Source organism: Acinonyx jubatus, chromosome D2, assembly GCF_027475565.1.
Source record: "Acinonyx jubatus isolate Ajub_Pintada_27869175 chromosome D2, VMU_Ajub_asm_v1.0, whole genome shotgun sequence".
NCBI classification, from domain to species: Eukaryota; Metazoa; Chordata; class Mammalia; order Carnivora; family Felidae; genus Acinonyx; species Acinonyx jubatus.
The window spans coordinates 65,816,907-65,839,785 of NC_069393.1; the positions used below are offsets into that span (position 1 = coordinate 65,816,907).

Below are 22,879 nucleotides of genomic sequence, written 5' to 3' on the forward strand. Positions count from 1 at the left end.
CTAGTTTCTTCAGGGAAACTTGGGAATTTGGGTTAGCTCTCTAAGATCTTTTCCAGCTGAGAATACCTATCCCACTTCTCTTTGTAAAGACACATGCCTTTTCCAGCAATACTAAAGGGGATGTATTAGATTAGAATTGAGAGAAAAAAATGTTTAGATGTTAACCCAGAATCATTCTTATAAATGACATGAAAGCTAAAGCTTTACTTTAAATAAACTGTGTATATTAGAAATTTTGGAAGTTTACATTTTGATTCTATTTCTGAGCAGAATTGGCTAATAAGTCATCACCTCAACAAGAAAAAAAATTTCAAATTGTGTTTTGCATCCTGAACCAATACACAAATCACATACACACCACTTAATTTCTGAAATAAGTTTCCCTTACGGCACGGAAAACACTGCTATTTTTTTTATGTTTCATTTTTAAAATGTTGGTTTCAGTCCACTGAACTAGATGATCTCTACTGTCCCCTTGAACTCTAGGAGAATACATTTACTCTTAGACTTTTTTATAGTTGCTCCAGAGCAAAGTTTGCCAACCAGTTGGTTGTTAAATATCGAAATAGGGAGATTTTCTAAATAGATTTTATTTGGAACTTATAAAATTTGGAATTTAGTAGTTAATATCTCCAGTAATACTTCATCTTATTTTTTTTCTTGTAATAATTATGTAATTATTTTTATAATTATAAAAATTATCTATTTTCACATTCTCTCATTATTCCAGTATTCTATACAAATCTTATTCATACATACTATATTAGTGAAAACTAATACACATACCATAACATGAAAAGGGTTGGGAAGTCTTTTCTAGAGAATTGGATATAATGTGTCATGTGGAATAGATGTAGAGTATCGGGTTACTATTGATAGACCCTCATCTCTATCTCTCTCACCAGAGGTTTCCCAGGACTCTACAGAAGTTCCCTTCTCTGCTTTAACATACTTTTAAAAAGTGTTAATTTTATAACTTAAAAAATACATACAGTAAAAAGATGAAACCATATAAGAGGCATATGACAAAATGTCTCTTTGCAACCCTAATCCCTCAGCCCTACTCCTTAGGGGGGAAACTTCTTTCTTTTTCCAGATAATTTCTATGGATGAGTGCCCTTTTTAAAAAAAAAAAAAAACAAATAAAATTATACAACACATACCATTATGTGTCTCATTCTTTTTAATGGCTGTATAGTACTTCAGTGTATGGATGGATGGACTATGATTTATTCAGTCGTCCTTTGATAGATATCTGGATTGTTTCCAAGTTGTTCCCTTTCTCCCCTGTCAGATATACTTATGGTATCAGTCCTCTCTCCTATCTCCATTTCGGGGCAGAACCCAGGTGCTATAGGAAAGGGGTGATAGTGCTGTGCAAAAATAGAGAATCCCCTCATCAAATTCTCCTCTGGCTAGAGCACCAAGGGTACGCCCCTCTGTCCCCGCCATTTATGAGTGGGTAAGAACTGTCCTGGGAGTAATTTTTCAGCAGATTAATGAAATAACATTGGGCTCAAAGTCTGGTAACTTGAGTGTAAGATTGTGGGCAGGTTACTTAATCTCCTTGAACCCTCAGTTTTGCCATCTATAAAATGAGAGATTGGAATAGATGAGTTTTAATGCCCTTTCCAACTATAGTATTTATGTACATTTTTGTTAGGGTATTGATTTAAGCTATATAACCCAATTTATATTAAGTTTCTGGTCTTTAAATTGAAAACATCTTTTGTGTATATTGTGTGATGTGTAATTTATTTGACCTACCATATGGACTAAGCTATTTTAAAGTTTAAGAATGTGAAAAAGAAGTTGAATATTATATTTTATATAAACTCTCCTTTTCTAAAAAGCCCATTTCAAAAGTATAAAACCCATTCCAGGAAAAAGCAGATCTTTTTATCAAACTTGAATATTTGAGGAGAAGATTCTGAGTGAGGTGATGTTTGTTTTTAAAATGGATCCTTGTAATTTCCAGTGAATCTAACCATTCAAGGCTAATCCTCAGGGCTCTGAAACTTGGCATTAGCCCCCTTGCTTAAATTGTTTTCGTATTCTAGTCCTCTAATCCATGTCTTGTTTCAGTGAATGCTAAAACTAGTAGTGCTCAACACAGCTAAAGTTTTCTGATTTGGTGCTGAGGAAGCAGCCTAGAGGTGACCTGCACGCTATCATCCTGCCAGCAAAGTTACCAAGTTACACAGCAAAGTTAAAAAGTAACAGAAGCAGGAATTTTTGCTGCATCACACATAAGATGTTTAGGATTGCCTGTTTCACCATTTTATTCTTGTAATTCTGTCAAGTGACAGCTGTCCTGAAAGCAGAATGGCAAAGAACTTCATTGTTTGATTTGTTTAATAACAACAAGAAGATAAAAGGCATTTTCTCAGCCCAGAGGTCGGGGGAGTCTGTGTGTGTTTGTATGCTGGTTTAGCCTAGGTATAGCCTTCCTATACCTTGAATAAGTATCCTTCTCTAAAACCAGAGATGTTATTTATTATGTAAGCAGTGCTACATAAATCCTATTGGTATTCTGTGGTCATTTTCATAGCAGTTGTTTGACATATGGTTCAGTTCAGCAAAATGTATCGAGGGCCGCCTACGAATACGCACTGTGTTAAGTGGTGAAAGTACCGAAATGACAGACAGCCTCGCTGGAATCTATTAAAATGACAACCTTCTTATTTTTTCCATTGTTAGAATTTTCTAGTATCCACTGGCTAAGTATAACTGGGACAGAGGAAGTTCTTCAAAGTTTGACTGTGAAAATAGATGAAAACAAGGGGGGCTTTAATGTCTTGTTTGGACAGTGTCATCTACCGTGGAGGGCACACTCTTCTGTGTGTGGATCTGCTAGTGACGTCGGTTTCTCACTAATCAGACTCTGAACAAAAGACAGCAACGGTGGCTGGACAAATTTAGCCTCAGTTTTTGCCTAGCTAAATGTATCCGATCTACAAAAACCTGTTGTAATTATTGTACCTCATATATTATGATTTCATCTAGTGCTTGTATGACACTAACCTTGAAAATGGTCACACTGTCTTGATGACACATCCTGATACCTTCTTTGTCAAGTTACCCCATCCATTGTGGCATTTACGACTAAGGAAATTCTCTATAGTTGGAAATATACAGGATACTGCTGTCTACAGGATGTTGAACAGCTTTGTCTAAAACATTCACAATCATTTTAGAAAAACAATCCTATGATAGCACAGTCAGTCAAATAGATAATAGTTTGAGCTGAAGCAGAAAACCATTTTAAGTGTGTGTGTGTGTAAAAGAGGAGAAAAAAATCTAATCATTCCACTGGTCGTTATGCAATCCAAGAAGGGACTGCTGTTTCTTCTTCGGAGCCCAGCTTTTGGCTGGGGTCCTGTGACACACAGTGGGAATTCACTTCCTATCAGGAAACGCTGTTTTTCAATGTATTATCTTGTTGAGACAACCACAGTGAACAATAGGCTATTAATGTATTAGAACAACAAGTGTCATAACTAAGCCAATATTTGCTTTGTTTTGCATGTCACCCTAAAAAAAAAAAAAAAAACTTTTGGCCGGGCTTCAGAATGCATTTGACCATCAGTAACCGCTGGGCGTAAAAGCCGTGACAGTTAAAAAGAACAAAGAAGAGAAAAATGTGTTAATAACGGTGATGAGCTTCCTGCAGGTTTACTCAGTTCCTGCCCCCAAAAAACGAGAATAAATTAAATAGTGTCATATACATCTTTCAGGTATGAAAAATGTCCACTTAAAGGCCCATTTTGAGTTTTGGAAGCCACACCAAGAAGCTGGTATAAAGAAAATGCCTCAAACTCATTTCTCTCATGAAATGTCAAGCCCTCTTATGAGATATATCTCATTCAATTTTGGATACTTGTATCCAAATTATACAATTTGGATAATTGTAAAAATACAATTTTAAATTGTATTTAAAATAATTTTATAACCACCTCACTTTATACGTGAAGAAAATCAGACCTTACCTTTCATTTCAATCTTCCTTTACTGTCTTAACCCAAAATTCTGTTTAACAGCAATTCTTAACAACTCTTGGATATTTTATATTTTTCTTTTGACAGTTGTCATAAACTGGTTTCTACTCTCCGTTATCTTACCATGTAGTCATGTTTTAGTTCTTTCTATGATTAAGCTGAAAAGTCCTTAAAGGCAGGACCTAGACCTGTGCCTCATATTTCCTTGTAGACTTTACCTAACAGCTGAGTTAGTGTTTGCTGATGGATTGGCTCAGTAGTTTTTTTTATTTTAAGATGACATTTTTGTACCATCACTTGTACCTAGTCTCAAAATCCAGGAGAAAATACAGATTTTTTTAAATTGTTCTTTTTATATCGTCATTCTTTTTTGATTACTTTTCAGTCAGCTTAAGACATTTCATATTCAGGTCACAATATTCATTACCTCAACCATCTTGGGTAGCTGGCCATTCTGAACAAACCATGATTAGCCCAGTTTTCCAGGGTTGCTCTAAATTCTCCGCCCTAGTTTATTCTAAAAGAAGTAGAGAATGGGATATTATGATTCAATAGTCCTACTCACCTCACTCAGTTTAATAAACCTTTATTGTATAACTGTAAGCAGACAGTAAAGAAAGGAAAAAGATGTTGGCCCAGTTACTGGGCTAGACAGACCTACTCAAATAAAGGCAACACAAGCTCTGAAAAATTGTTTTGGGAGCAGTACTGGGGTGGGAGCTGAGGAAGGCTAATCCTTAATTCTGATAGAAGAGATTGGGAAAGCCATCATGGAAGGCGTTGACTTTTGAGTAAGACCTCAAAGTATGGATTAAGAGTTGAATGGATGGTGGCACTTGGTGACTCAGTCGGTTATTAACGTGTCCAATTTCAGCTCAGGTGTGATCTTGCGGTTTGTGAGTTTGAACCCCGCATCGGGTTATCTTCTCTCAACATAGAACCCACTTTGGATCCTGTGTCCCCCTCTGTTTCTGCTTTTCTCTGTCTTTCTTTCTCAAAGATAAACATTAAAAAAAAAAAAAGTTGGATGGATGGAGACTAGAGGGGAAAACAGTCCTAGCATATAAGAAATAATGTGAGCAAGGCATCAGTCAGGGAAAAGGCTTCTGTTTGGGTAAGTCCTCATTTTCCTCTAAGTCTGTGAGGGATAAACTTGGAAATCTTTTCCATCCTCTTTTCAGAGCCTGAATTTTAGAACTCCCCCCACCCCCCAGGCTGATTCCTAAGTATTTTTTAAAGATAGGAATCCAAGGTGGGTTGTTTTTTTTTTTTTTTTCCCTTGAAGGAGGGACTAAGAAACTTGCAGAGTTTTTTAAGTTAATTTTTTAATGTTTATTTATTTTTAAGAGAGAAAGAGCTAGCTAGCAGGGGAGTGGCTGAGAGGGAGACACAGAATCCGAAGCAGGCTCCAGGCTCCGAGCTGTTAGCACAAAGCTGGACACAAGGCTCAAACCCATGAACCATGAGATCATGACCTGAACCGAAGTCAGATGCTTAACTGACTGAGCCACCCAGGCACCCCCGAAAATTGTGTTTTTGGAAAATTACAGTAGGTAGCTTTGTGTTTCTCAGTTGTAACCATGAACCCTAAGGGTTATAGTGTCCATACTACCTTTTAGATGTTTAAAATAGACTCTTAAAAACTGAGAACAAACTGAGGGTTGATGGGGGGTGGGAGGGTGGGGTGGGTGGGTCATGGGCATTGAGGAGGGCACCTGTTGGGATGAGCACTGGGTGTTGTATGGAAACCAATTTGACAATAAATTTCATATTTAAAAAAAACAAAACACACACTTTCTGGCACTTTACAACTCTACAGAACCCTTCCTTGACAATAGAGATCAAAAGTAGAAACAAAATATTTAACAAACTCTGGAGAGCTACTTAAGTTACTAAGCTCCATGAAGATTGTTTTTTATTTGACAATAAAGTACTTGATGTCGGCTTTAAGTCCAGCTAAATAGGCACTATAGAACTAAGCTGAGTCTAGTCTTTGTGAGCCTCAGAAAAACAAGAATCCTACTCCAAGCCTGAATTTAAAATATAACAAGCAACTTAAGTGGACCCTTCAGGCATGTGTGAATACGCACAAAAAGCTGAGTCATAAAGTTTATTCTCTCTAGTGAATTACGAGGAAAACTTGAAAAAGCAGCATTCTCATTATTTTAAAAAATGGTATAAATGGTTCTAAATTCTTATGAAAATAACACCAAAAATCTGTTTTGTGTGTTGTTAACCCTGAATGCTTACCTACAAACTACTTAAAATCAAGAAATGGGAGCTTGAGGCATCAGGTGACTTTTCTTTTTCATAAAAGTTAACATTTAATGCATAGTAGCTTCTTTTTTAATGTTTATTTATTATGACAGAACATGCACATGTGAGTAGGGGAGGGGCAGAGAGAGAGAGGGAGAGAGAGAATCCCAAGCAGGCTCCACACAGCGCAGAGCTGGACACGGGGCTCAATCTCAAGAGCCACGAGATGTTGACCTGAGCCGAAATCAACAGGACGCTTAACCGACTGAGCCACCCAGGTGCTCCAATGCATAGTAGCTTCTGAAATTAGTTTATTGCCAAGCCTTTAAAGGGATGTTTTAACGCAGTTTGTATTTTAAATCTTTTCTTAGGTCATATGATCTTTATATGTATATGTTTTATGTATCTGAGAACAGATAAGGTGGGTCTAGGTAATGTGAAAAGTCTCAGGTGAAATAAATTGAGGGACACATTGAGAAGTCACATTCTTTTGGGGACCTCTTTCATCATATGGAGAATTGAGGGGGTGGAATTAGATGTAATAATATTTTATGTCCTATTAAGCTCTAACACCTTTAAGTTTTAAAGATGCTATTTATTTTGGTTCTAATTAGGTAATATTAAGGAAGGGCAATATTTATTTCTTGGGACAGTTGTTACTTGGGTTTATAAATGTTTTGTTTCTCTGCTATCCTTACAAAGGTATTTTGCATCCTTTAAAAATCTGCATGTCTGTTCTCTTTGTCAAATTTTCCTCCATAAATTAAATGATGGATTCATTTAATGCTTTCTCTTTTTTCCTGAATTTGACATTAGACTTTTTAGGTCTTCTTTCAAATGTTCTTAGTTTTTATTAACACGGAAGGTTTCAGCTGTGGGTTAGAGACTTAATCATTTTTCCTCTTCCCATTGTCTCAATGTCAGAAAAGAATCTCCATCTCTTTTCTCATATATGAATTAGTTGTCATAAAATATCAAAAGGTATACGTATATTTTCAAGGTTCTTATTCATATCAACTAAGCCTACCTTTCTAAAGTTTTATTTAAGTAGTCTCTACACCCGACATGGGGCTTGAGCTCATGACCCTGAGATCAAGAGCCACACACTCCTTCAACTGTGCCAGCTGGGTGCCCTTGACTTTTCAAGGCTAAATCTTACATTATACTTGGTCAGAACCTAGACCTCTTTAAATGATAATAAATGTCCAAACAGTTCTAGATGAAATAATGGGGCATATATAATCTAGGTATTAGGATCCAGAGGACTCACCCACAACTACCTTTTCTTCCTAAAGCTCACAATTATAGTTGTAGTTGATATTACACTTGGTGGAAGATTAAACTTGGTGAATGACCAGGAATTTTGCTTATTTATTATTGACTTAATAATCTAATTCCTCGGTGTCAGGTCCTGTACCACCTGCTTTCATGTGCAGGTAAACTTTGTGGTAGGAAAAATCTATGAAAATATATATTTTGCCAAAGAATTCATACTAGAGGTAGGGACCTAGATATGGTGTTCATATAGGTGGTTCGCTTAGAGGTGGGGCCTGGGGTAAGAGAGGAGTTGGAAACATTTACCAAAGGATCTTAATGGGTATAAATTTGAAATGACTAAAAATTGTAAAACATCATTGGGGATTAAGGGGAGGGATGCAATCATGAAAGGTCGAGACACAATACAGCACAGTAAGGGGTGCCTGGGTGGCTCAGTCGGTTAAGCATCCGACTTCAACTCAGGTTATGATCTCACAGTTTGTGGGTTCGAGTCCCACGTCCGGCTCTGTGCTGACAGCTCAGAGCCTGAAGCCTGCTCTTGATTTTGTGTCTCCCTCCCTCTCTCTGTCCCTCCCCTGCTAGCACTCTGTCTCTTTCTCAAAAATGAATAAAAACGTTAAAAATTTTTTAAAAAACAAATAGCACAGTGGTTAAGAACAGAGGTTCTGGAGCCAGTCTCCTTGAATTCATATCTCCGTATCTCCACTCACACATATTCTTGTGTGACCTTGGATAAGTAACTTCTCTCTGCTCTTAGTCTGTGAAATCAATATGGGAATAGCACCTACCTTTCTAGGGTTATTATGGGGATTAAAAGAGTTAAAACATGCTACCTTCTTTTTTTTCTTTAATTTCTTTTAGTGTTTGTTTATTTTTGAGAGAGAGGGCGAGTGAGAGAGAGGGAGGGGCAGAGAGAGGGGGAGACACAGAATCCGAAGCAGGCTCCAGGCTCCGAGTTGTCAGCACAGAGCCCGCTGTGGGGCTTGAACCTGTGAACGGTGAGATCATGACCGAAGCAATGTTGGACACTTAACCGACTGAGCCATCCAGACACCCCAAAAGAAGCTACGTTCTTAAAGCAAATTAGACATTAGATGGTCAAGAAATGTTGACTACTAGCCCTTACCCCTCTCTTTGCGTAAAAACATTTTCATCAAAAATGGCGTTTTTGAAAATTCTGATGTAATTTGCTTAATGAAAATACACACAAGCTAAGTTACTAAAAAGGATAGTGTGAGGGATGGAGTTGGAGTGGCCGAACATGCCTGACAAGGATTTGGAATCTAGGCGGATCCTTGAGAACAGGGCAGAACCCTAGCAACCGACAGTGGGAAAGAACCCAAGCGTGTGGACTGTCGATTCAACAGTAGATGCCAAACCCTGGCACGTAGGCAGAGCATAGGGGCAGGGTGTTTTGACAATTGAGAGAAGGCTAGCCGGGGAATCAATCAGTGACCTCTGCATGGCATCAGAAATCCCCTATGAGCCAAGATGCGAGCTACCAGGTGACCTCAGGGAACAAGAGAAAACAGAGGGTCTAAGACGGAGACCTGGGGTAGCAACTTTAGGTCCAATTTTGAAAATATTTGGAGTTACCTGACAGAAACGAGAAAGAGTTATAGGCTGCCTTTTATAGTGAGTAGAGGGCTGAGAGAGTTTGAAAAGTATTGCTCAAGTGAAAGTCAAACAACAGAGCAGAAGCAACAGCAGTAAGATTATACTTGATGAGCTGCTTAACTAGTTTCTTACGGATTTTTGTAACCCTAGGGATCCAGAGCCTATGGCATGATGCCGAATCTGCAGGTTAGGGGTCAGTGGTCCCTCATGTGGGGAGATGGGCAGAAGTACAGCACGTATGTAGGCATGGCAAGAAACCTGCTAATCCGAACAAGTGGCTTTTTAAGTCCATCTTTGGTTAAATGAAAAAAAAAATTCCATCAAACTGTAATCTTTTATAGTTTTATAACTGTGTTAATACTGTTTCGTATTACGCATTCATTGTGAATCTTTTTTTTTTACAAAGAAATTTCTGTTCAGCTTCTGAGGTGACAAAAACATTCATAGTTCTTGGCTTCAGATTTTCTTGGAAACATTGTTTCTCAGTCTGAAATTGCAGTTTGCAGAAGTCATGCGCTGTGGAGATAACTGTGTTGCCTCGCCCTTATATCGAATGTCATTCGTGTTGCTGTTTTGATTTCTGTTATTTCTAAGGAGATAACTTTGATTCTGCAAACGTGTCTGGCTATCTGTCCACATTGTTGCGATGGTCAATTGTCTCCTTAAAATCGGTATTATCATCAAGATGGAAATTCCATTGGAACAGCGTGTGTATTTGTTTTCTAGAACTACCATAACAAAGTACCACAAAGTGAGTGGCTGAAAACAACAAAAATGTATTCTCTTACAGTTCTTGAGTCCAGAAGTCCAAACTCAGTGTGTCAGCAAGGTTGGTTTCTTCTGGGGGCTCTGAGGGCAAACCTGTCATGTGCTTCTCCTATCTTTTGGTGCTGGCAGGTGTCTCAAGCTTGTACAGCATACTTTTAACCTCTGCCTCCATCATCTAGCTTTTTTCCCTGTGTCTCCTCTGTCTCCTCTGTGTCTGTGTCCACATCTCTCTCACTTTTGTAAAGACGTTAGTCCTTGGGTTTAGGGCCTCCCCTAATCCAGTGTGACTTCATCTTAATTTGATTACAAATTAAGGCTCTATTTTCAAGTCAGGTCACATTCTGAAGTAATGATGTGAATTTGGGGGGCACCTTCAACCCAGTACAGTATGTAAAGTTGACCTTTAGATCTAAAGGATGGTTCATTTGATAAAAGTTAGTTTCGAGGCACCTGGGTGACTTGGTTGGTTGAGCGTCCAACTTCAGCTCATGTCATGATCTTGTGGTTCGTGAGTCTGAGCCCCACATTGGGCTCACTGCTGTCAGTGCAGATCCCACTTGGAATCCTCTATCCCCCTCTCTCTGCCTATCCCCTGCTTGTGTGCGCACATGCTCTCTCTCAGAGGGGAGAAAAAAAGCTTTAAAAAGAAGAAAAGAAAAATCTAGTTTCACAAAATAGATTTTTTCTTTTTTTACAAAAGCAGTTTCTGACATTGATGAACATCTCTTTTCATGGACTGCCATAACAATTATCAGATTTCTAAAATGGCAGGTTATGACCAAATATTTTTGAAAGTGATTTTCAAGTACTATTACCTATGCTTAATAAATTTCATTTTCGTGGCTCACTATTAGACTTTCCGTAGAAGGAAAACAGATGGAGTTGTGATGATCTTGAAATCCTCCTTACTAGCCAAAATCTGAAGGTGGGAACTCCTTCACAAATCAGACTTCCTTGCAGTGACAATGTATTGAGTTACCTACAGCTTTTGGATTGACTTTTGCAGCTGTATTTTATATGTTATAATCATAAAAGCCAAAATTCTTTAGTTGGGATGCCTGAAATAGTAGATCAGGATGAACTCTTGGGACTTATGCATACCCTGTATTCTTTAACTTTTTATATATATTTTTTGCCTTCAGTTTTTAAAATAAAGAACTTTGCCTTTTGTGTGTGTGCCTTCCAGGCCCCCTCCTATTTCTCACTGGTCACTGTGGCTCCATTAGGAATGGACCATTAGAAGTATTGTCCACAGTAACAAATCAGTTTTCTAGACTAGACTTTTGGGTGATTGTTTTGCAAACTCAACTCATTTTTTTCTTAATTTTTAAAAAATGTTTATTTACTTTTGAGAGAAAGAGACAGAGGCGTGAGAAGGGAGACACAGAATCTGAAGCAGGCTTCAGGCTCTGAGCTGTCAGCACAGAAGCTGACGCAGGGCTCAAACCCACGAACCGTGAGATCATGACCTGAGCCAAAGTCGGACACTTAACCGACTGAGCCACCCAGGCACCCCAAACTCAACTCATTTTTAATAATGAGTTTTTGTAGGATTGTTTGCATTTCTTCAGAATGAAGAACTAGAATTTCTTGAGTTCAGAATCCTTGAGAAATAAGTAGATGTAAGATTGGAATTTGAGGGAGTTAAGTTTTCCATATTACTTGTATTCTGATATTCACTTTGGAAAGTTTCCTGAGGTTTCTAGATAGATGTACAGTATTAGGTAAGAGTAAATTTGACTTCAGACATTGTCTCAAGAAAATGTCAAAAGCAAGGGCTTTAAATTTTTCGAGCTCAGTGCTGCACAAATAAATACACTTCAGTTTATGAAGTATGTGAGAGTTGATGTTTCTTTAAAAAAAAAAAAGAAAGAAAAGAAACTTGCCCAGAAGGACTACCATATAGTAAGAGCCAAACATTTAAGGTATCTCCAGAAATTGAGAGCAATGAATCTTTTTTTAAAAAATCTTCAGTGATTCCACTTTTTAAAACCTCTCATTTATCATGAGCTGTCAAGTTCTGGATAGTTTCCTAGATCTCAGTTTTAAAAATTTCATTGATACCAGGGGACTCAATAACAGAAACTTAAATGTCTGAGAGGTACATTCGAGTAATCAATCCACTAGTCTCTGTCAACTTTCTCTTAGGAGAAGAAAAAAATCTTTTTGTTTTTTTCCCCCCAATCATTTCCAAAAGCTCCATGTTAAAGACAAACGATGACTGAGGGAATATATACAGAACATTCATCAAGTTTTGTAGAAAAGAGAGTAAAGGCACTAAGGCCATGTGTTTTTGGATTTTGCAAAATATTTGAGGGATCACCTCTCTGTGATTGATTGTTTTACTTACCATTTTATAAGGCTATATATTTATTTATTTAAAAATCAGTTTCGGGTGCCTGGGTGGCTCAGTCAGTTCAGCGACTGACTCTTCATTTCAGCTCAGGTCATGATCTCACGGTTGTGAGATCAAGCCCCACATCAGGGCTCCATGCTAGGCATGGAGCCTGCTTAAGATGCTCTCGCTCTCCCCCCACCTCCCTCCCTCCCTCCCTCCCTCCCTCTCTCTTTCTCTCAAAAATTTGTTTCAATAAAAATTTTAAAAAGTCAGTTTCATATTTGCTTTTCCAAATAATTGATGTTGGGTACAATCTGAACTAAATCTAGATAATGGTTGAGTTTAGACTTCAAGACAATACACTTCGTCTGAACTTTTCATATATATTTTCACATTTGTAACCCTGCCTCTTACATGGCCGTTATATTTGGTAAATTTGATCTATTTATAATGAAAGATTTTTTTTTTTCTCACCCTGCCAATGTCTAAGCAAGTAACTGCCCCTCTTTTCCCCAATCCCAGCCTTTCAATATGGGAGCCTGGTTCACTGTTCCTTGCAACAGGTAATATTGATCAATAAAATATTCTTCATCAAGTATTGGTACTTTAGTGAGAAAGAGGTTAGATTCATCCTTTGCTTTGTCCAGTGGTTGAATACTTTTAGTCTTTGGCTCACCCTGCTGAATTTTGACCTAGCAACCTGCTTAGAATTTTCACATTTACTGCTCTTCACCTAGATGTTGTCAAAGTGTACATTTAAAACGTAACTACTGTGTTCCAGTTGTACCAGTGCAGGATGTATTTTTCATGTTTGCTAAAATAATTTATCTTAATTAGTGTATTATTTTTCTTTATAAAACAAAGTTTGAAACCGTAACATTCTCAAAACTGCCCTCCAATTGATAGTTTTCTTTTATCTGTGTGTGGGGGGGAGGGGGTTGTTTTTTTGTCAAACACTGAGCCAGCTATCAAATTCCATTAAGGACACTTAGCAACATGAGGGGTTGTTGTTGACCATTACCAGTTTATTTTGTTGTTTGTTGTTTTCATTGACTTTTTAAGTTTTGATTTTAACTAAGGCTTAGATTAATAGTATTTTTAACTAATCAGTTGTCGATTCATTGTTTTCTGACTTATATTAAAGTTTAGAATTTATAGTTGTATTTTAAAGTATACTCAACAGAAGTCATTTGAAAAGATTCTGGCAATAGGCCAGAGAGAGTTAAGTTTCTACATTTATACCAATTTGATAGTCATACGAGACTTTACTACTTTCAGAGCATTTATCATTTCTGTTTTGGTGGTAAATATTGTGATCCTATAATGTATTTTCAGGCACCACAGTAAGGAAAGGCTGTAATCAAGGTTGTAATAGCTGTATATACTTCTAGGAAATGACAGTATTTTGAGTCATTCCATCTTTTTTTTTTTTTTTTGTCAACTCTTTCATACCTACTAAGATCTGTAACCATAAATAATTACATACTTGGTAAAGAACAATTGGTAATCTGAGGCAAATTATTAAACCTCAGAGTTCTTATCTGTAAAGTGGGTATATTGCCAGCATAATCTGTTCTTGAAAGTTAATTTATTTCATTATAAATAGTCAAAGGCCCTCAACTCTTTCAAAATTGATGCTGAATTAATTAACTGTAGGGGTAAAAGTGTAAACTTGAACAACATTTATTGTTAGTTACCCAGGGCACAATCAGTGTCATTTTGATAACCTCCAAGTAAGACATAGTATTCATCTGTTAGGTTAACAGTTAGAAGTTCCAAAATATTGATCAATGCCCATGTGGCAGTGTCTTCATATGAATTTGAGCCAGTTTAAGGGCCTTTCCTCTGCATTTTGTTCCTTTTTGTTTGGAACTCAAAATTGTGTTGAATGTTCCATGATATTTTATGGTACCATTCATCTTTGCCTATCTCATGAAGATACTTGATCAGCATAGCTTCTGATACTCCTTGTCTTTACGCATCTTATGTATCTGGCTTCCAAAATACTGATAGAGAGGACCAAGATACAGGGTGACAAATTATGAGGAAGCAATATTGTATCGTGGAAAGAGCTCTGGACTAGGAGAACGTAGATCACCCTGGTGATGCTTAGTATATGCTCTTGGGCACATCTCTTTGTGAAGACTTCTTTCATTAGTTATCTAATCTCGAAAAGAAGAGATTTGGACCAGATATCCTTTTAATTTTGGCTTCAAAACCTTCAAAGAATTAAGTGAAAGGCACTTCTTTGACTTATTGGTGTAATATGTTGGTGGATACATCTTAATCTTTAAAAGTCTAGTTACTTATAAAAAATGTGTTCCTCGTGTATTTAGGTTAAGCAGATTACCACTAAACAACTGGACAGTTTGTACATCTGCTTTTCTGCGCATGCTAGATGGACATCATACAATTCAGTCTGTTCACAAGCACTAAAATTTTTAGCCCTTACTTATAGCCTGTTCCTCACAGTCAATGGTATTTATAAAATGCCTGCATAAAATGTATGTGATAGGCCTGTTTTTCTCCATACATTTCACTGAAAGAGTAGATTTTGACCATGAACAATCTGTGAATGGCTTGGTAGTGCTAATATATATCATTATTATGATTTTATAGTAATATCTAATACTTGAGCATTGTAGCTTTAGAAAAATCACTCAACACTTCTGAGTATAGTTTCCTCGCATCTGTAAAATGTGATCCTTGAATCTCATCTGAAATATTCCAAGAGAACTCTCATAGAGTCAATAGCCATTATAGCAATAAGACCCTAGTGCTTTGTGGGATAATTAAATCTTCCATTGGGGCACTTAGAAAATGTCATCTGTATTACTTGGTGCTATTTAGTGCCCATTGTTGGTTTTTTTTTTTTTTCTTTTTTTCTTGACTTTTATCTATGTGTAGTTTGGTTTTTCCAAGTCTGTTGATTTTCATGTCAGTTGTATGTAAAATCTTGGCTAGCAGTTGAAAGTAAGTAGTTCATGCCTTTTAGAATTTAAAATGAAGAAAACTTCACTGGTCGATCTGAGGATGTGGCTTGTTATAGTTTGTGCAGGGTCCAAGTTGTTTTCTAAAACTGTAAACACCTTCACAATTTTACAGTAAATTTCATTAAGAAAAACTCTAACTCCATAAACCAGTGTGTGTTATTGTTGCTGCTGTTGTTTTAACCAAATATGCTGCCTTGAAATCTTGGCATATCTTTGATTTTTGTTTTAAATATGGAACAATAGGCCTGGTACTTGAAAGTACAGCCATCTTTTTTGCTTATGTTCTAGAGAAAGCTGTTAAAACTGCCAAGAATTAAGTTTGGAAAGACTTTTTATAATAATTTTTCATAAGATTGTTTTGACCATTCCCAGCCTAGAACTAATACAAACCAGATTGCTTTGGGAGGAGTTGTGATACAGTAAAATAATTCAAGTCAGCCACCACTTATGGAGTCCCCTGCCATTGTGAGGACTACAAACGTAAGCAAAGAGATCTGGAAAATTGAACTAGAAGTAGCTAAGAGTCAAGAAAAAGTGAAAAACAAATGGACATTGAGTAATATAGATGGCATTTTCTAAGTGCCCAAATGGAGGACAATTTAATTATCACCCAAATCACTAGGATCTTACTGCCATTTTTTTTAATATCAAAGAATCATTTCCGACTCCCTCCCATCTCTAGCGTATATTCATTTCCTCCCTCCCCGTCTCAAGTACATACATGCACTTCTTTTCCTTGTGCTTCCCATTTGTCCATAACTTTTAGAGTTTCTGGAGTAGTGTTTTTCAGACGGTGGGTCATAACCCATTAGAACAAGAATCTATTTGACCAATTTTTTTAATGAAAAAGATTAAAATAGACAATACAAGAATGTACTACATAGAGAAAGTATCACAAATTTATTTCAGCTAAATATCTCATGTATTTGTATGTGATTACAATATAAAATGTATTTTTTATTGTGGATTGCCATTTTTAGAGTTTGAAATCCATCATTCTAGAGTATTTCATCTATTTGTGCCTTAAACCTAAATTTCTTTAAATATACATGTTGGGTGGTTACTGCATAAATATTTAGATAAGATTTTTTTTAACTGGAATTTTTGTTTATGCCTGATATCTTGTTTCTAATCTGCACAGCCAGAGGAAAACCCATAGTGTTGACAATGTTTTATGATGTTACTTTTTTAAAAAGTCTGTTTTTCTGCATCATTTTGAATTAAAAGAATCCTCTTAGAAGACCAATATTTTTCCCCTAATAGAGTTCGTACTGGTTTATATTGCTCCAAAGTACTAGAAAGCATGCCTGTGTATGTGCAACATTAAAAATAGGATTGATTTAGGGATGCCTAGGTGGGTCAGTTGGTTGAATGTCCAACTTTGGCTCAGGTCATGACCTCATGATTCATGGGTTTGGGCCCCACGTTGGGCTTGCTGTTGTCAGCATAGAGCCTGCTTCCGATCCTCTGTCTCTCCCCTCTCTCTCTCTGCCCCTCCTGCGTGGTCTCTCTCTCTTTCTCTCAAAAATAAATAAATATAAGTAAATAAAGGATTGGTTGATTAAAACCACAGTTAGATGTCACTTTACACCTGTCAGAATGACTAAAGTCAAACAAACCCACAAAAAATAACAAGTGTTAGTGAGGAAGGGGGGGAAATTGTGCATTGTTGCCTCATGCATTGTGTCTCGTGCATTGTTGGTAGAATGCAAACTGATGCAGCCAGTGTGGAAAACAGTATGGAAGTTCCTCAAAAAACTAAAAATAGAATATAGGGAGAGATTCTAGTTTTTCTTAATCCTGAACAACTAAACTAAGCATAAATATTTCTACTTCTAGGGGATATGGGAAACAATTCAGTTCCAGGGCTCCTTCTCTTTAAAATTAACCAACCCTATTTTTTTTTTTTAATTCAAGTGTAGTTAACATACAATGTTATATTAGTTTCAAGTGTACAATATGATTCAACAGTTCTATACATTTGTTCATCAAGATAACTGTACTCTTTGGGGTGCCTGGGTGGCTCAGTCTGTTAAGCGTCTGACTCTTGATTTCAGCTCAGGTGATGATCTCATGGTTTGTGAGTTCAGGCCCCACGTTGGGCTCTGCTCTGACAGCGTGGAGCCTGTTGGGATTCTCTCTCTCCCTCTCTCTGCCTCTCCCTTGTTCGTACTCTCTCTCCCTCTCTAAATAAATAAACATTAAAAAAAAATTTTTTAAAGAGAAGTAAATAATGTATGTAAAGTTCAGTGGCTAGCACATAGTAAGAGCTCAGTAACTGATAGTGGTGGGTTTTTTTTAAATTTCTTGAGTGTAGTTAACACAATGTTACATTAGTTTCAGGTGTACCGTATAATAATTGAACTCTATACATGGCTTAGTATTCGTAACAGCTAGAGATTTTCTAACAATTACAAGTTGTTTCTTTAGTAATTGGTCATCATAGCTTTTAAAAGAAGCTATCAGCTTCTCTCTAACGATTAACAATAGCTATTCTAAGGTCATACAACAGTTGATGGAAATGCAAAGACTTGAAACCTGGTCTCTATCCTCAGTCCAGTACTCTGCACCATTCTGCTTTTTGCTTGAAAGAATTACATAGAAATTTTTAGAATGTAATTAAAAGTTTTTTAGTCTAATAACCAGATAAAGTTCTAGAATATTTTAACCATATTCAAGTGAAAATACTTCATAGAGAGCAATCATATTTAAACCGATCTGACCACAACACAATTTTTTTAAAGTTCCATAACAAAGCCAACAGTTGAAATATTTCATTTGTTGTGTCTTCTGGCTTACAAAGACTAGTGCTGCTGAAATCTGAACACTATCCATTAACTACTTTTTTACAGTATTTTGTCTGTCGGGGCTTCATTTTCTAACTGTTCTTTTTACTTGAGTAAACTGTTACGTAACTAGATTTTAAGTACTCCTTAAAATTCCTTTGTGTTAGCAATAAACTGTTTTAAGGAGCTCAGATGGACCTATTATAAATAGCTTCTAAGAGTACGAGGTTCCAAAGATTGGTTACACTTCTGGACTACTGATAAAAAACCCATTGGATATGAAAAAAGAAGTTTCTTAGAGTTGGTGCTCTGTTGCACCACATTTTTGGGTAATAGCAAGGTGATGAAAAATACTATGTTTGTAAGCCACGCTAATAACAGTACCGCAAAACCTAATTTCTGAAGAATATCACATGACCAGAGTCATTCTATTAGTGGATGTTCTAACAAAACAAAAAAAACCTAGCCCCTTTATCCTGTGAAGGGTCCATTTATTTGATCATCACGTATTCATTGTTCATTGCATGTTTTCTCTCAATTTTTAAATTAATGATTTAGGATCTGGAAGACTCGCTTATATAAAAGCTCATTTTTACATTTTCTTTCCTGATTAGTTGCTTTCTAGTCACAAAATCAGATTTTCACTAAATGATATGACATAAAGTGACTTAATCCTATTTCATGAATTTTTTGTGTAGTACACGAAAGTAATTCAAACTTCTAGAATGTTGTAGAGTGATGTTGTCAAATAGAAGCTAACAAAGTTTTAACATGTTTTACAAAAATTATTTTTAACAAATTAGTTTACATTTTTTTAACTTTGTAATTTAACTTTTTTATTTTTTTAAATTTACATCCAGATTAGTATATAGTAGTTTACATTTCTAAGACCAGAATTAATACAAGATTTTTTTACTTTATTTATTTATTAAATTTTAATTCCGGTAGAGTTAGCATATAGTCAACAGTTCTATATTAGTACTCATCAAGATAAGTGTACTCTCATCCTTTTCACCTATTTCACCCATCCCCCAACCAACCTCCCTTCTGGTAACCATCTGTTCTCTATATTTAAGAGTCTCTTTTTTGCTTTGTCTCTCTCTCTCTCTCTCTCTTTTTTTTTTTTCTTTGTTCATTTGTTTTCTTTCTTAAATTCCACATATGAGTGAAATCATATGGTATTTGTCTTTCTCTTACCGGCTTATTTCATTTAGCATTACACTCTCTAGTTGCATTCATGTTGTTGCAGGTGTGTGTGTGTGTGTGTGTGAGAGAGAGAGAGAGAGAGAGAGAGAGAGAGAGAGAGAGAGACATCTTTACCCATTCATCTTTTGATGAACAACACTTAAGCTGCTTCTATAATTTGGCTATCGTAAATAATGCTGCAATAAACATAGGGGTACACATATTCCTTCAAGTTGATGTTTTCACATTCTTAGAGTAAATACCCAGTAGTAGTGTAATTACTGGATCAATGGGTAGTTCTGTTTTCAATTTTTTGAGGAACCTCCATACTGTCTTCCACAGTGGCCGCACCAGTTTGCATTCCCACCAACACTGCACAAGGGTTCCTTTTTCTCCACATCCTCGCCAACGCTTGTCTTTTGAGTTTTTTATTTTAGCCATTTTGACAGGTGTGATGTGATATCTCATTGTAGTTTCTATTTGCATTTCCCTGATGATGAGTGATGTTGAGCATCTTTTCATGTGTCTGTTGGCCATCTGGATGTTTTCTTTGAAGAAATGTCTGTTCAGCATGTCTTCTGCCTATTTTTACTTGGGTTATTGGGGTTTTGGGGTATTGAGATCTGTAAGTTATTCATTTATTTTGGATACTAACACTTTATCAAATATGTCATTTGCAAATATCTTCTCCCATTCAGTAGGTTGTCTTTTATTTTTTGTAGGTTCTTTTGCTGTGCAGAAACTCTTTATTTTGATGTAATTCCAATAGTTTATTTTTGCTTTTGTTTCTCTTGCCTCAGGAGACATATTTAGAAAGATGTTGTTACAGCTGATGTCAGAAAAATTACTGCCTGTGCCCTCTTCTGGATTTTTATGGTTTTAGGTCTGACATTTAGGTCCTCTATGCATTTGAGTTTATTTTTGTGTATGGTGTAAGAAAATGGTCCAGTTTCATTCTTGTGCATGTCGCTACACAGTTTTCCCAATACCATTTGTTGAAGAGACTCTTTCTAGTTGCATATTATTGCCTCCTTTGTTAAAGATTAATTGACCTGACCATTAAACTGCAAGTTTATTTCTGGGCTTTCTGCTCTTTTCCATTGATCTATGTGTTTATTTTTGTGTCAGTACCATACTGTTTTTATTACTACAGCTTTATGTTATCACTTGAAGTCTGGGAATTGTGATGCCTTGTTTTGTTTAACTTGTCAGAATTGCTTTGACTATATGGAGTCTTGTGTGATTCCATACAAATTTTAAGATTGTTTGTTCTAGTTCTGTGGAAAATGCAGTTGGTGTTTTGATAGAGATTGCACTAAACCTATAGATTACCCTAGATCGTATGGTTATTTTAACAATATGTGTTCTTCCAATCTATGAGCATGGGATGTCTTTCCATTGCTTTGTGTCGTTTTCAATTTCTTTCATTAGTATTTTATGGTTTTCAGAGGTTTCTCACCTTTTTGGTTAAGTTTATTCCGAGGCATCTTATTATTTTTCGTACAGTTGTGAAGGTAGTTGTTTTCTTAATGTTCTGCTGCTTCATTATTAGTGTATAGAAATGCAACAGATTTCTGTACATTGACTTTGTATCCTGTGACCTTACTCAATTCTTTTTATCAGTTCTAGTAGTTTTTTTGGTGGAGTCTTTAGGGTTTTCTTTATATAGTGTCATGTCATCTGGTGCAAGAATTTTTAATGTCTTATAATTAGTTTGCTTGGTCTAAGTTGCACCAAGGTAACTTTAGAGATGAATTCTATCAGAGAAGACTATTATTAGAGACAAATATAGTAATCTCCCTGGTTGTTACTGTGTTTTAAAGATGAGACCAGGTATCTCTGGTCTTTATCAGAGATATAGATCCATAAGAGGAAAGTGGCCTTTACTTTCTCCCTCCTGGATCTATCTAGAAAAGTGTGATTATCCTGATAATTAAGTGAATCAGTTATTCTTACGGTTTCTGAATAACTTTTTGCTGTTTCTTACTTGGATTTGTAGCACTATGTGCTGAAGTTATTTAGTCTGGCAACCTGAATAATTCCTACATTTCCTCTAGGAAGTTGAATAATTTGAAAAACTTACAGCTGGGGCGCCTGGGTGGCGCAGTCAGTTAAGCGTCCGACTTCAGCCAGGTCACAATCTCGCGGTCCGTGAGTTCGAGCCCCGCGTCGGGCTCTGGGCTGATGGCTCAGAGCCTGGAGCCTGTTTCCGATTCTGTGTCTCCCTCTCTCTCTGCCCCTCCCCCGTTCATGCTCTGTCTCTCTCTGTCCCAAAAATAAATAAACGTTGAAAAAAAAATTTAAAAAAAAATTAAAAACTTACAGCTGTGTTTCTCTCATGTTAATAAATTACATTCACTATAAAATGTAGTGGTCATTAAGTATGGCCAAAGTTTGGTCTAAAATAAAAAAAAAATGTGTGAATAAGACAAAAGAGAAGCTCTAGTGACAGTACTCACTAATTGTGGAAATTTTGCCATTATAGATGTGATTTTTTTTTTCCTATCACTTCTCGGCCTTTTGGCTAAGATCAAATGTAGATGTGATTTTTTTTTTTTAAGCTTTATTTATTTTTGAGGGAGAGAGAGAAAACGAGCACGAGCTGGAGAGGGGCAGAGAGACAGAATCCAAAGCGGGCCCAGTTTCTGAACTGAACCTGCCCAACACAGGGCTCGAACCGTGAGATCGTGACGTGAGCGGAAGTCAGACGCTTAACCCACTGAGCCACCCAGGCAATCCTAGATGTGATATCTTACTTTGGAGATTTTGATAGTTGCTCCCTCTAAAAATTCAGTTAGCCGTTGATGACATAATTGAACCACAAGTTTTCGTTACTTCTGAAAATATCAATTTCCAATTTAGCATTATAATCAAAGATATTTTTACTTTAATAAGAAATTGTTCTGATATTTTTTGAGAAGCTACTTTTTAAAGAAAGCTGCCACTGTTAGCCTCTGGGGGAAAAAAAAAGTTCTGTTTGACCTCCATAAAATCTGAATTTAATAATGAACTTATCATGAATGTCCTCCTTTGTGTTTATTAATGCAGGTAACAAAGGGAGTCCTTCGACTTGAAGCATGAGTTCAGATGCCAGCCAAGGTGTGGTCACTACTCCTCCTCCCCCCAGCATGCCTCACAAAGAGAGATATTTTGACCGCATCAATGAGAATGACCCAGAATACATTCGGGAGAGGAACATGTCTCCTGATCTACGGCAAGACTTCAACATGATGGAGCAGAGGAAACGAGTTACTCAGATCTTGCAAAGTCCTGTGAGTTGAAATAATCAGAAGGCTATACTTTTTCTTCTCTCTGGAGACCTTGATACAGGGAGGTAGGAGGTACCTTAAAGTACGCTCACAATAGAAGGGTGAAGGCAGAGTGACTCCTAGTTGCCCCCAGGCTTTCAGAGGTAAAATGAACACCTCATTTACAGATTTAATTTGCAAAGCTTTAATAACAAACTAGTGTTGTCTTGGTGGTGTAAGTTTTCTTTGTGTGATTTCTGAGTGTAACGCTTCATTAAAGGAGGACAAAAGATGGGGCCGAGCTAGGATCCCCAATTCAGAGTGAGTATCTGTGTAAAAAAGAAAGGCATGACTGAATTGTCAAGAGCCAAGAAACATATTTTCTTTCTTTGTGCACCCTGACACTCAGAGC

The 22,879-nt window shown here is 36.7% G+C and overlaps 1 protein-coding gene across 9 annotated transcripts in view; it reads left to right on the plus strand.

The window, feature by feature from the left end:
• Positions 1-22,879, plus strand: part of ADD3 (adducin 3) — a 123,060-nt gene that overhangs the window by 71,045 nt on the left and 29,136 nt on the right. For 8 of the 9 annotated variants that reach the window (XM_015082952.3, XM_015082954.3, XM_053207564.1 and 5 more), the window contains exon 2: positions 22,268-22,491. In XM_015082952.3, the coding sequence (XP_014938438.1) occupies positions 22,297-22,491 (195 nt within the window). In that variant the 5' untranslated portion in view covers positions 22,268-22,296. Of the gene's footprint in view, positions 1-22,267; positions 22,492-22,879 lie in introns of those variants that run through there. The other variant, XM_027063032.2, reaches the window with a different exon arrangement.